At 36.0% G+C, this 15,637-nt stretch overlaps 1 protein-coding gene across 10 annotated transcripts in view; it reads left to right on the top strand.

Moving 5' to 3' along the window:
- The window catches only part of SOX6 (SRY-box transcription factor 6), a 337,876-nt gene that overhangs the window by 109,388 nt on the left and 212,851 nt on the right, over nucleotides 1-15,637 (top strand). For all 10 annotated transcript variants that reach the window (XM_035890952.1, XM_035890951.1, XM_035890947.1 and 7 more), the window contains one exon: nucleotides 12,246-12,456. In XM_035890952.1, coding sequence (XP_035746845.1) covers nucleotides 12,246-12,456 — 211 coding nt within the window. The remainder of the gene's footprint in view (nucleotides 1-12,245; nucleotides 12,457-15,637) is intronic.

The raw sequence follows: 15,637 nt of genomic DNA, 5'->3' as shown, positions 1-15,637 counted from the left end.
GGAAAAAAATTTCTCTTTTATGTGGTACCTAATTAAGGGCACAATCCTGCATCCCTTGTGCCCTCAAAACTACTAGGGAGTTCACTGGAATTTGTGAGAGCACACAGTATGCATCATAACATGCTACGAGGGCCGTACAGATCTTAGGTGAAAAAAAGATACTGTAGTAGGGCAATTTGACTGAAAAAAAAGATTGACTTTTTTTCCCAACATTTATGGTATGCAGCACTTTCTGTAATATAAAATACCTTTAAACTACATTGTGTATTACCATAAAAAAACCACACTGGCTAGAAATGTTTTCAAACTTTCACTCCCTTTTGATATCAGGCATTGCTTTCCACTGAGTCCTTTGTGTATTCTGAATGTCTGGAAGCCAAAATATTTTGTTTTAACTCCCACTCTATAGTATTTCCCAGCTGTGTACTTATATGGTGTAATAAAAGGATTTAACAAATGGGAAATAGCAGCTGCATTTGGAAATTCCCTTTGTGCTCCCTTTTCATTTGACAGATTCAGCAATGTGTAACAACTGTAACGTCAGACCTGTAATGACTTACACTGCGAGTATCGTATCACCAGCCAATTTGATGTTACAGTGGGGAAAAAATAAAACAACCAAAAGATTTCTGTAATTTCATATTGCTGAACTGAAAAGATTACGCGTATATTTCTAACTGTAACTTAATATAAAAATACCTGGACATATGGGTATTTACTGCTGCCTGTAGTTCTACTAGACAATAAAATCTATTTTAGGCTAAGGATGTATCTGTTTGCTGCAGTAAACTGTAGGGAAGAGGGCAAAGTGGTACAAAGATAAAGAGGGAACTATCCTGCTTTCTTCCATGCACAGTGAGTTACAGGCAAGAAACAGTCATATTTTTAGATTGCATCAAAATCCTGGCTCTCTTGGGGCAAGAAACTGAGAGAAGATGAGTGGAAAGCCAACAATACTTACTTTTGCTAAATTTAGTAGTAACTAAATTATTGTATCCCAAGAATATGTTTACTAGTAAATATGTAAAGAAATGGAGAATCATAATTTGTGCTTTGTTCACTGGGGAACCAGGAATGGTCCCCATCTTTATACAGAACCCCACACAGCTTGTGAGGTAAATGATGAATGTGTTAGGAGAAAGCAGTGCCAACAATAAGATACAAAATTAGATGGGCAAGTGGCCTGATCTTCTTTAAGGAATGGGATGGTGTATTCCCATGGCTGTAAAGGTTAGATGTGGGCCTCATGAACAATAAATGTGAGCAGCTTTAACCTAGTGAAATCTGAAATCTTCTTCCAAATCGCAGAATTGCACCCCCGCGCCCCCCCCCAACAGTGGAAAGAAGAGAGAGGCAAATTCTGCTCCCATCCCCAATCCCAATTTAACAATCTGGTAACAGACAGGGGTTGTGAAAAACTTGCAGGCCCTGCGCCCATCACTCTACATGATGAGGTATCACTTTAATGGTAACTATACTCTTTTCCCACTGGTGTTCCTCCTCTGCCGACCACCACCGGGGGTATATAGGCAGTGTGTGCATGCACAGAATGAGGGCATCCACTTCTTTTTGCTCTTTTGTTACTTGGAATGATGCAGTGAGAGGCTGTTACGAGGCACCGCAGCAGCAAGTCAAGTCTAAAGGATGGGTGTTATTTCTCTGTGACAGGAAAATCAAACATATATACATATACAAATACAAGTTAATTATCTCCAAATACATGCTAGTTTCCCCATATGTTTTGTAACATCATTTAGGGACCCCGTAGATTTAGAAACGAAATGTGTCTCATTGGATTTTCTCTCAAATGGTAACATTGACATATATTCCATAATTATGTCAGGTCTCTGTCTTTTGTTGACTTCTTGCCAAAAGAGCGAAAGGCTTGCTACCTTTCCACCGTGCCTGCAGGTACATCACAGCAGTACTGATGGCAGATGTCTATGCGGCAGGAGAAGTAAAGATCTCTTAACGCCACATGTATTTTTTCCTTTTAAAATTATTTGAAATCACCAAGTATTGAATTTAACTTCATGTAGCTTTAACATAACTACTGGCACCAGAAAGGCAGAAATAGTTGGTATCCTGGAGGTCTTAATGTTTCACTGCTTACTGTCTCTACATAAAAAAACCACAATCCTGCTGCTCCCCTCCCTCCTGGTTATTAACTTCTCTTGTTGAAAGTTCTTCCCTTTCAGGAAAATAAACTCAGGTTTTTAGGAAAGATCACTGAAAAACGTTTACACATGCTAAACACTGTGAGTTTGTTGTTATATAAATTCATGGCTTCAAATTCTCAAAAGTTATAGATACAATTACATGTTTTGAATTTTTATTTTTAGTTCATTTATAGGCTGGATATGAGCAAATAAAATGCATCAAATATAAATGCCCTAAACTCTGGCAATTTGTATCTGCTAAATTGCTCATGCAGCTGTTATTTACTTGTATAAATCTGAGTTTTGTGATGCTCAAAAGCAATTCTACTGTGCTTGTGATATTATTTCTGCATGCCAGGTAGTGCATCAGAATTTTATCTAACTAAAGAGATAAATACCTTCACATGTAATTACATGGGTACAAAGTTTTGGCTGAAACTAAAGGGTGTGAAAAAGCAGATGATATGATATTTTATTTTTCCATAAAATAGACTTCTGTGAGACATATATTGCAGAAAAGATAGAAATAATTTTTTTTCAAGTGTGTTGTTTTGATTCAAAAAGCATTCGGGTATGTGCTTAACTTGACTTTATTAGGACTACCAACAACTATAATGTTAAGCACATGTCTAAAGGTATGAAAGATCAAGGACTTAGTTTTACTAGCTTTAGCATAAAAAGGTGTTTACATTTCATATTAAAATAATAAAACAATTCCCTAAAAGTGCACAGGATGGTGTGCTTAATGGGGGTGGTGAAATACAAAATTGACTTTATTTTAAGAAGAATCAAATAATTGTTCTTTTTTGGCATGCCTGCTATACTGGTATTATTTTCATTTTGACACTACATTTTTTTTTTTCAAACGCACGGTCTATTTTAAACCTTTCCCTATATTCTAGGATGAACTCTGTTTAAATAGAATTAATCATCACCTGAATTCTTTGCAAAAGACTTATAGTTTATGTTCATCTAAACCTGTAGCAATTTTCTTTCTTTTATTCTAACATTTCCTATTTAACATAAAGCAATTTCTGAAAAGTTTTTAATTCAATTCTGTGTATTGACATGAATTTTTTCAAAAGTAGAAGCATTAACACACTCTAAATTGTTAAATTTTTTTTTTCTTTGGGCAAGAAGGAATCAGGTATGCATGCTGATTAACACACTCCAGTCATTAACATGTGATTATGTGGGCTGCATATTGAGCACCTGCCAAAAGATAAAATCCAGCACTTTACTACATCTGTGCAAGGACTTTTTGCATTTCTTTTGTACTTTGACAGCTCAAGAAAAAACAGACTTTGGTATCTTTGTTCAGCATAATAAAACTGTGTACATAAAATGTCTTCATGGAGGAAGGAAAGATACTACATATATTTATTTTAATCTTTGAGGCCATGAAAAATCCAGTGACTGAGACTTACACAGCACCAAGTGTAATATGAATCTCCTAATGTACTGTATCACTGACATTCATATACAGTTTACAACATTCCTGCATGTTTATAAGGATTATCTATTCTGGGATTCAGCCAATGTTATTGTAATTCACAACAGTTTTATGTGATACCTTTATGTCTCATAAATGTCTTGTTTTTATTTCAATCTTCCAAATGTTTCATCAGTGTTTACCTTAAAGAAATACAAGTACTCTATGCAGCAGGCTGGTTTCCTGCATGCATTCCTCTGCAAATGCTAAAAGGGAAACATAAAGCATGTAATACATGTCACGTAACTATATACAGAGAAGGATTTCCATGTGCATTTGATATTGCTAAAAACATAAATAAAAATTTTATTTTGATATTTACAATAGATCTAGTTATAAGTCGGACAACTAAGACGACCTAATAGGAGGAAGTTGGATATATACAAAGCGGTCTGAAATATCCAAGCCACACAATCCTTGTTTTGTTTGGCAGCTTCTGACAAGCATACATCACAAAATATGTGTCTTTATTTACCCAAAAGGTAAACAGTGCTAATCAGCTGGGACTGATCACAATGCATCTTCAGTTTCAGTTTAGATGAAAATATAAGTCTAAATACTTACTCAGTAAATGGTTTTTCCATTACTTTTTCCTTCATAAGAGCGTTTAACCAAAGTCCAGGGCACAAAGTCTCAATATTGTTGTGATTTATTACCAAACCTAAACACAGGGAATTAGGACATATGGTATTTGGATAATTAAGGAAATCCTTAGCATCTAACTCTTACAAAAGCACATGAGTTTATGTGTATCATTTGTGGGTGAGTTGATTGCCATATAGAAATGATTGGTCATTGTATTTAACAATTCTGAGGTGATTTTTCTGTTCTGGAATGGAGCAAAATGCCTGTCAACATTTTTCACAGATTTGCTCGTTTGTAAAGAGAAGGGTTTAAATCACATAGTTGAAAAATTGTAACGTTCTGAAATCTCTCTATCTAAAGTTGGTGTACCTGGATGCATTTGGTTTGCTCCAATAACCGAGTATGAAGGGATTGCTGCAATTAAGTGGTCATAGTTTACATCAAAAAAAAAAAGTCTCTGCCTATTCCTTCCAAACAGATATCTAGTCTTTCAGTGGCCTATTCATAGGTTATATTTGTATCATGTATATCTGATTATTATGTCATCTCAGTTTTAAACCTTTCATCAAAACTAAAGTTATTTTTTTTTTCTTAATTTAGCATATTATTTTTTGGCTTAGTACTGCTGGTTACTGTTGTATTGTTTCTTCTTGAGGTTTTCAGATGTGTATAAAAGGTGAAATACAGGCCTTTTACAGATTCTATTCAGCCTATACTTTGGCAGTGAAATCAGTGTAAGTTTTATCAGAGTAAATGCTGAGTTAAAGACTTGAGGTTTTATTCCATTACTTGCCATTTGCCCTCCCACTAGCATAATCTGCTGAGACTTTACAAATGATGCTCTCTCAATAGCTCATAGCAGTCATTCTCAAGCCTTGGATTTAAATAAATCTTTCTTAATAAAACTTTTGTTTTGTTTTTTTTAATAGAATGAGAATTGGAAATGATCACTTAGATTTTTAATTTCTCTTAATTCTATTTAATTAAATTCCTCGAAATGGGAAACCTTATTTAATGTAGTGATTGGAAATGATTTTGTAAACATTTGCTTTCATTATATGTTAACTCCAGACTAGTTCCAAGTGCCAGCATGCCTCTAGTACTTGGAATCAAAACCACTCTGGATATCCAACTTTCCTGGGGTGTTTACATGTGTCCCATTCAATGCAGAGACAGATAAATATCCCTTTATAACAGAAAAGCTTCATCCACATGGAAATAAGCAATTCAGCTAACACATTTTATGTTAGTAATATTTGCTTTCTACTTCTTCTTGGCCATTCATCCTGTGATTTCAGTTGAACTCCTACAGAAACGGGTTTCTCTCTGGCTATTAAATAGGATTGCAGTCGTCAACTTTCAGTCAAAGTTGAGGGTAGTTATTCTTAAATTGCTAACACTGTGACCCTGATTTTGTACAGCCCGTGTTTGCAGTTCCCGAGTTTTCTTCTTTAAAGCGGTTGTGACGTCTCTTTATTAAAACCTGCAGCCTCGTGTTACTCCCCCCTTCTAAGGCTCTCGACCAGAGAATCCAGTTCACCAGACTGTGGGTCGTCCTTACGCCTTATGAGGATCCCAAAGAGAGATTTGTCCCAAGCCAGACCTCCCCTCATGCTTGTGGAGTCCCCAAACTGAGATGTCGCTTCTCAGCCCCTATGTTTTGTACTTTGGCCATTCGAAGGAAGGAGCAAGAATATTGAATCTTGATTTTAGCCTACAATCTTTCACTGATAGAACGGTGTGTGTTAGCTCTATTTTGGAAGTCATAAAAGTTGACACAAGTTGTCTCATGGTTCAGTTTGCAGATATTGCTATAAACGTTAGCTTCCCGATATGAAAAATACTGGTTCAGCTTTCAATACCTTTATTTACATCACTTACAGCAGTACTCCTTCATTTATCCTGTTAAAACCAGTGGGACCACTGATGGGAAAATGAACTACTTAAACAGTTAGAATCTAAATACATAAGAAGATATATTTTTTTACACTAACAAGAAAATTATGATTATTTGTTCAATCCCTTTTCAACAGAAACATCTAAGAAAGTATAAGGATTTTCCTTCCTTTGTACTAAACATCTCTCTTTTTGAAGAATTTTACCAACGTAACTTGTGAAATTTAGTGAATGTACATGCTAAAAAATCATTTTCTCAGAGTAAGAGGCATTCTGAAATATCCATACATATTATCTTAATATAACAGTTTTAAAGGAATTATTATGGAGTATGAAGAAAATACCATGTATGTAGTCACAAAGAGTCCCCCTCTTTATTCATACCAAGCTGTTGTTTCTAATTATTCAGAATTGTTTCTGCCATTAGCAAAACAATACTTGAGCCATTTGCAGCACCTCTAAAAGGAATGGCCACCAGATCACTCACTGTTTACACCAGGCAGCTTGGAAAGCTGATGAGACTAAGGATACTCATGTTGGACCCCATATATTCAAAACAAGCTTGAGATTGGTTGAAGTAGTATGCCGGCCCTCTAACATGAAAAAGGCTAAGGATAGACCTAGGAAAGCTTTTACTATATTGCACTGGAAATCTTAATGTTGTTTTCTTACTGACATATGAGTAGGGGGGGAGGTAGAGGTTTTAGGGGTAGGTAAAGTAGGATTTCATGCACATGGTGCCTATCCTTGTGTGAGCCATTTTAGTATTTTTTGTTAGTATTCATGCCTTGAAATTTTATTTTAGTATTCATGCCTTGATAATTTCTGGTTTTCTGTCTTTTGTGCATTTATTTATTTTTTCTCCATTTTCTCCACTTTGAAACCTAATCCTTAAATTTTAATGTCTGTGTATAAGTATTTAATCTGTTATAACAGGGACATTTTGTCAAAACACTAAGCGCAGTCAGTTGAATGATCTGTAATAAATTTTTGTCTGTGCTAATGGGCTGGCAAGGAAAAGTATACAGGAAAAACGCCCTTTATTTACCTTGATGTTAAAAATCACCATTTCAAAAACAGACTCAATTTTGTCCCTGCTGAATAGTAAGCAGCTGGAATAGTGGTCCAGACCGAGTTTCTGTCCTCAGCTGCTGGGCAGTAAGATTTTCTGGTTTAGTCATCTCTGCAAATAAATACCTGTTCAGCTTAAAACATTTTTGTATCTGACATAGTAAGGCAAAGAAGAAAGCTTAAGATGTAAAATTATCACACACATTGTTCCTTAAACAGTCATATTTATGCCTAATTTTGTGTAATAAGCTGTCTTCAAATATTATTGTTTGCCAGTTATTAAAGGCTAGTCTGGAAATGCCACCATTGTGGTGGGCAAAAATCCCTGTTCAATTAACCTTGTGTGTTTTGGTATGGGCATAAACGGATGTTCTACAATTATCCAGTATTAGCGTGTGAGTGGGAGGATGGTCTAGCAAGGGTATGGTGGGATCCGGAGCAATCTGCACCAGATGTTACTTTGGATCAAACTGAGAAGCAACTCACTTTGCTATGTTACCTGTAGTAAGCAAAACTTTTACCTAACATTTTCTGTTAAGACTGAATGAAAATTTTTAAAAACATAGCTCTTTCTTGAATTTTTCTTTTCTAAGCACTCCATTCTTATTGGAAGTAAAGTCTGCTTCAGATGGACACAATATTTTGATACTGATGTTTTATTAATATATTGATATTGTCATATATCTTGATTGGAAATTGAATGAATCCTAATGTAGTCAAGATTAAAAATGTGTAGGGTTTACTGTGACCAAATTTCACCAATGTTGGATGAAGAAGCGTGCTCTGAGTTAAATCTTTTGTCCATAGACTAAATGTTTCATAAAAATCACAGCACACCTTGAAAAATGTACCTTTCAAAGGGACTGTCATGTGTTGAAGATATTATATTTCAAGTTTAGACTTAAAATGCCATTTTACAGAAATACACGAATTTTAAACCTGAGAATTCAGGGTTGTGTCAGTTGTCTAGTGTATTATGCAGCTATTGGATGAATTTGGGCACCAGATTGTGTCCAGATACATTAAGTGGACATTCATATCAGTCATATTCTCTTGCCCATTTTCTTATTACCAGGTATGCTGAGAAAAGTTGATTTGAATGGAGAATTTTCATCAGTGCTGATGGATTGCTCAGCTGGATTTTGCAAAATGAAAACATTAGAGTTGATCTTGTCTAGGCACTTTACTTGTCTCTACCTCTTCTCCATGCTCTTGGAAAAAGAATGAAAAATACCTTTAACAGCATCCTTTCTTTAGTCTCTTCAGCTCAAATGACCTGCGACTGCCTCATTCTGTGAAAGGTGGCTTCATAAAGCATCTCGAGGCTATGATCTCTTTCATTATTGAAATATATTCAAAAGAACCAGGTTCTCCTTTCCTTAACCAGGAATTAATTTTCTTGTTCTATGGTAAAAAAAGCATGGTGGTCCTTTTCCATTCTGGACTCGAGATTTTGTAGTGAGAGTACTTTATGCATTAAAGCAAGAGGACCAACAAACAACTTGTGGAGATGATATGCCTCTTCTCCCAGATAACACACATGATCCACTAGTCTCTTTTCAGAGGATAACTGGGCCATAAGGATGTATTTTCAGTTACATTAGGAGGGTACCTGCATGCTGCTTGTGTACGTCAATGCAAATTGGTTTTTGGTAGCCAGGCCTGCACCTGGTGTATGTGATAGTTGCACTTCTGGTCATGCAGTGGGTGAGGTGCTGGGACATAAATGTGACATGCATTGGTCCACAAAAGATTATAAGATCCACCAAGCAAATGAAAATAATTCATAAATTTGCTGCAATCTTTATTTCATTTTCAACAAACTGAACGCTGCAGCAGCAACTTCCCTTCACATACAGTTGAGTCACCTTTCTAGAGAAAATATAATAAAATGCTTCCCTTGCCCCATTATTTTTTGATCTGTCTAGTTTGCCATGAATGAGGTCAATATAACCTGTTCATATGGTTGGATTAAAAACTCAAAGCTCCCAAGAGTAGATACACAGGAGTAAAAATATCTATTTTGATTGCATAGCTATAAAATTCCTTCTGAAGCCTTTTAATGTTTCCTTTTTAGCTACATTTTATTTGTAGATTATTCACAAGTTTATCTAGAATCATAGGATGCATGGGAATTGGTTTTGTTTCTTGTAGATAATTGTACATGCAGCTGATTTAGATTTTTCTAGCTGAGTTCTGCTATTATTAGATAAGGTATTTACACTGGACTGGTCTGCAGTTTTTTTCCATTTGCCCATTTAATCCCTTGAATGCCTTTCAGTTTGTGCAGTTCTCTTGCCGAATCCTCAGCCACTCTTTTTAGCCATTTCTCATTTCAGAAAAAGATAGGGCTCAGAAAGTCATCCTTGCTGGGTTTCTTAGAGTGCCAATTCAGATAATACACTGCAAGTGTATTAGCCATTTAGTGACCCCAATACTACAGCTGTAGGGCCAAACAGAACCAAAAATATTAGGGATACCTTTTATTATTTTATTTTTCAATCTACGTTTTAATTACACACAAAACTGACAATATAAAATACTCTATTAGTTGGACAGATCCTCATTCTTGCAAAGGCTGCCATTCTGCCTCCATTCCATAAACGTACATCATTTGCATGGAGTTTAAACTTGTCTCATCTTCATTATGGACATTGCAGTCCTCTGGGCAAGAAAAAGAAGTGTAGGCATGCTACCTAATGGAGTCAGGACTTGGAGTATTTAACAGTGAAGGAACATTGTGCTGGACCATGCATCTGTCCAGACGAGGGAGAGAATAGGTTATCAGGAGGAAGAGCATTCAGTCATTTCTACTTGCTCCACAGATTAGCCTTATCTTCTTGTTTCCGACCTAAACAATAGATTTAGTGTTCCTTGCTGGGAGCAGGAAAAACCCTGCATTGAGCCTGATGGATACGCTTCATGCACTGAAAGAGGCTGTTGCTTTCTTGAGAACTCCTTTAAAATTACTAAGTTGTTCCTATACTGTAGTCTTCAAAGGTGAAAATGCTATGTTATGTAGTATTAATTCTTCATTGAGGAAACGTATTATAGAAATTAGGAGATGCTTTTTCATCTTCATTATAACTTAGACCAAGTTTTAAGAAGTAGTAGTTTTCAGAAACAATTGAAGATGAAAAAGGCTTCCTTTTCTAAATTCATCTCTGTACCTGGTCTGTCTAAGCTATTGTTGTCCTTTGTGATGTTTGATTATTTAATGAATGCAAATGGATGTAATGAAAAATTCTTTAATGATTGATAGATGAAAAAATCAAGGTAAAGTTTTTGTTCCGTGTCACCTGTCTGTCTATCCTTACAAAACCTCTCTCACTCTTAATGTGTTGACAGGTGTCCTCTTCTGCTGGGATGCAATAGTGTCTTTTTCTAGTTTCCTGTCTTAGTGAATAAATGCGTTTTCAAAATCACTAGCAAATGCTGCCACCTTCTCCAATGGCAATGATAGTGCTGTGCTGATCATATACTGCTGTGCTTGATGACGATTTGTCACCACCACCTTCTATGCAGTCCGCAGCCCTTAGTTACCACACTTGCTCATTGTTAGTGTTGCTCCTTCTGTTACATTGCACAGCTACTTCTTAATCCGTTCAAGACTGAAGCAAAGATTTATGTCTGATGTTATTGCTGAAGGTTAATGTTCTCTAGTCCATCTTTCTTCAGACGTCGTTTCACCTGGGACATTTCCCAACACAAGTTTCTTTACTGCTCTGTAGATGGGTATTCTTATCTCATAGAGTAGTAGGAATATTATTGTTTGTGGGGAACACTATGTATTGGGGATGTGATTTTTGATAGACCTATTAATTCATCTCTTAATTCTTAAATATATTGCCACTATTATTATTACTCTTGAACTTTAAAGAAAATCTGTTTCATGGCATTGAATATACACACTGAGAGTTTGAGGCATACCATAAACAAAACGCCCTTGATTTCCTCCCCTCCCCCCCAAATTTTTAGCACTCCTAGCCTGGTATTATTAAAAATTAAGATAGAATAATAATTTTGGAAAGGGAAGTGTGTGAGAAATTCCCATGGTTGAGTTTTTGAGGGCAAATTGAAGAATCTGTGCTCGTTTTAGCTGAAAGAGTGAAAGCAGTGATGTGGTGAATGTTGCACCTATGGGTAGGAGAATGAGGAGTCTGAGAAGTTCATGAAGGGCTTGACTGTTGGGTGATATAAAATTGAGGAGAATTGACATTACTTGTTGCTTTTTGATTTCTTTTCTAAAGTTTATTGTTTAAATACTATGTTTTATGTATTGACAAGGGAGATGAACTCTTTTTACTTCTCTCTCTGCATTTTTGACTGTACAACACCTTCACTGATACATGTAGTCTCAATATGTATGCATCAGCCTACGTGACTTGTTCTGCCATAGACTCATTTCCTTGCTTATCCTTGCCTATGTTAGCCTGGAAAGTAACTTCTCCTTTTGTATAATAGAAGCTTCATAACCTTCAGTCTTTAAGAAAAGTGTTTAAATTAAAGAGCAGTAAATGAGCATGGGTAGACACATACCATAAGCTTTGTTTAACTGTGAAGTAGATTCCTTGTTCCTCAGTCATTATTGGCCTAACTCCTTTTCCAGTTTTAAAGTTATGTTGCTTTCCATTAGTTGAGGATCTATCCAGGAATAATTTGGTCTTGCCTGTATTTTCTCTCTGTGCTACATGCATCGCCTCTACTTAAGGAACTAAAGAAAACTGTAAAAGCTTACATTCATTGAAAAAGGCGTTGAAGTGGCTTGTTTCTGACAAGGAAAATCCTTGATGAGGAGTATCTCAGGCATGAAGTATGATTGTTAGAAGCATGGAGAGGACTGACCTTAAGGAAAAAAGAGCCCCTGTCAAGCACCGAAACTGAGAAATTCAAATCATAATGCTCACTTTAGAAACAGGTGTATATATGTAGGCTTGTTAGTATTACAGACTAATAATTAATGCTTTCAACTTTTACCTGTTTGAGATCCTTCTGATGTAAGAGAATAGCCTATGTTTTCACATTGTATTATGTCTTTGCAGGAGTCAGAGAGTAATAAGTTATGTTCCCTATATTCCTTCCGAAATACCTCTACCTCACCAAACAAGCCCGACGAAGGAGGTCGTGACCGCAGTGAGCTAATGACCAGTGTTAATTTTGGAACGCCAGAACGCCGCAAAGGAAGCCTTGCAGATGTGGTGGACACACTGAAACAGAAGAAACTAGAAGAAATGACCAGGACTGAGCAAGAGGGTATGTGTTGGATAAGACCGATACAGTTTCCCCAGCCCCAAACCCTACAATTTTTATGGCATAAAGAATGTGTTGGGTATCAAGAGCCAGAAAATTGCATAATTGGCAAAGGCTAGGATAGTTATTCACAGGTTACCATGGCAATGGTAGCTTAAGATCCATTAGGGATTTTAGACAAATATGCCAGTTTTTTAAAACTTTCTAAATTGGGTTGGTTGTCTGTGAGTCAAAGCAAGAATGTCGGTTTAGGTGAAAACTCAACTCTTACTTGAAAGGTTATGATGAATTCTTAACTGGTTGTAGTGTTGTGAGGGGTATTCTTCAGTGGTATTTGTTCTTTTTCTTTTAAAAAAGATAAATGTTTATTTTAAACAATAGGAATGAATAAGACATGAGCTGGTTTGTTTTGCCTTAGAAATTCTCATCTTTCATCTTAATGACCCAGCATCTGTGGCTAGGAAAGCGGGTAACAGTTTTAAGTGTAAGGAGTACCTAATTCTGACCTATATATCCTATATATCTAGAATTGTGGCTGAAGAAATAATTTTTCTTACAGTCTGCTTGGATATTGTTACTAGTGTTAAAAGAGAGAAATAAAAATGAGGAAAAATCTTTGAGCTCCAAGGCAGTTTATGTATTCGGTCCTTATTCAGATATTCTCTTTGACTTTGCTAAGATTTTGGCCTTGAAAGGAACTAAACAGAATTGGAGAATGAGTTTGTCAGTATATGTGTGCACATGGCCAGTGCCCACTATGAAAAATCTGTCCCCAGGTCAAGCAGAATGAAGTCTTGGTTGTTTCTGCAACAATACCTTCTAGTCTGTGAGCTCCTACTGAGTTTGAACTAGAGATGTGAGAGCAGGAGGCACTGAATAGATAAACAGGTGTGGAGGCATCTGTGTGGATTCTGTCAGTTAATTTTGTTTTGTGGCATTAAAAATAACCCAGAAACAATCTTTGTAATACTGGTAATGCAGTAGAACCACAAGGCAGTAGATCTTTGTAATCCCTTTTTTCTTTGAAATATGAATGAGTTCAGAATGATTTTACCTCCTCGCTTTCATGGTATGGTCAAAGTGCACTTCAAACCATGCACTTTAGGATCTCTTGCCTCCATGTAGCAATGTAGATTTCAATTAAAATTGATGCTGATACAATCATGTGTTTAAATATGGGATAAAATCATGTAGGGATGGAAGTAGGCTTTCAAATTTCTTGGCATAATTGTTAAATGCCAGCACATAGATAAATGTGTTCTATAGGTGTCCTTTCTGAAGCTGGTGAAACATCTCTAAAGAGAGAGTGTCCCAGATTCTTTACTACCATCTGTCTGTTTTCAGCTGTAAAGATCACTCTTTTAAAAATTGCTTTCTTAGATTTGGTGGTTAGACTAGGAAAACTATTTTAAATGTTACTTTGGCAAAGTTGTTTTTTACAGTCAGTAACAGTCGTTCGACACTCCATGCTAATCAAAGGTCTTGGCTCATACTTTGCTGCAGGAGTATACAAGTTGCTGTTGATTATAGTGACACCACAGCTAAGACTTTTCCAGGAGTATACTGAATGGTGTGCTAATAAAAATGTGCATCAGAAAGTTTAAACATAGTATCTTACTGTAAGGATTAAAGCATTGCATAGCTTATTTTTGTATGAATTCTCAAGAATTTTCTGCACATCCTCTGTATTAGTATATACTAGTTGATTTGAGAGAGGTATGTGCACAGCAGAGAGATCCCCCTCACTGAGTTTGAGCCTTCCACGCTCTATGTTCATACCAGCTGTGAAATAAAGGTCATTGCTGATCTATAAAATAATCTTGCCTTTTATGGACCACATTATACTGGAAAACTATTCTAAAGTCTGCCTGTAAGTTCAAAGGTAATTGACTGTATCACCATGTTAAGTTCTTTTCAATCCATCCAGCATTTTCTGTAGAAACAAAGGTCACTTCTATTTTACAGAAAATAATTAATGAACATCTGACTGGTACCATATAAACTAACACAGAAAAATCATTAATGGAAAGACTGGAAATTCTTCAGGATGTTACAATTAGGAAGTTCAATGATTTTAAACTTCTGTTAGACTAAGAACACCAAAATCCTTATGACAGATTTGAATAGCTATTTCAGTATTCAGAGGTGTCTCTGAATTAAAAAGAAGTAAACTCACCATACTTGTTTGATTGGAATAAAATTACATTTTAAAAATAATTACTATTTTAAGACTCTGATCTTTGTTGTGACTATGGGTGCTGCCACTGACTCAGTGCAGAGTCAGTTGGGGAAATGAGGTCTGAGATTATGAAAGTCTTTTGCCATTTTATAGTCTCTTTTAAACAACCTAATTAATAGCCTAATCACACATGTACCATACATGATGCTCTTTAACATCTGCCCTTTAAAATAGGTTTCTATGGGGTTCTTTTCTTAAAATGGTATGCAGCCAATGCTTTTGAGGAGCCCTTTGTGTAATAAGTCCTGATCTGTCACAAAATTGCTTACCTAAATTGAAAAACACCTGATGATTTTTTGAGCAAATACATAATATAATTGCTTTAATGAATGTAATGGGGAAAAGACATGTATTTCTATGCTATGTAAAATCTGTTGGGCTTGAAGTCTTGCATCACTCCTTTGAATGAATTAATAGTACATGTTAGCACCTTTTATAGGGAGGAGCTCCATAATTGTTAATGTAGCTGTGGGAATTGGGCTAACATACGGTCATATGTCAGGTTAATTGTAGAGTTAGAAGTGGAATAAAGTACTCAAGAATTCCAGTCATCTGCTCTAACCCCCATGCGAGTACAGCAACAAGTCTCTCTTAACGTTATTATAGTAAGTTTCTGGTCCATCTATAGGATCTGAATTTGAGTAATGCATGTTGTTGATGTCAAATACTTAAATATTTTGCAGTATACCTTCAGATGTTAGGTGTCTGTTACGCTTGGATATACTATTTGTGGTCTCCGCTGTACCTCATAACATTGTGAAAGAAATATATACTGAAAGACTTTATTGTGTCTAAACAGCTATCTTTAATCAGAGTCCTTTGGCTTCTGAAAATAAGTTGTCTAATGAGAATTTCATCTGAGCAGCTGTGACTGAGGAGGTCAACAGGCATTGCCTAAGAGAATATGGCCCAGCTGGTTAAATCTGGTTTTTGTAGTGATTTAAA

This window comes from Egretta garzetta, unplaced genomic scaffold (assembly GCF_000687185.1).
Source record: "Egretta garzetta isolate BGI_Z169 unplaced genomic scaffold, ASM68718v1 scaffold133, whole genome shotgun sequence".
NCBI classification, from domain to species: domain Eukaryota; kingdom Metazoa; phylum Chordata; class Aves; order Pelecaniformes; family Ardeidae; genus Egretta; species Egretta garzetta.
This window is presented reverse-complemented; position numbering and strand designations above follow the sequence as displayed.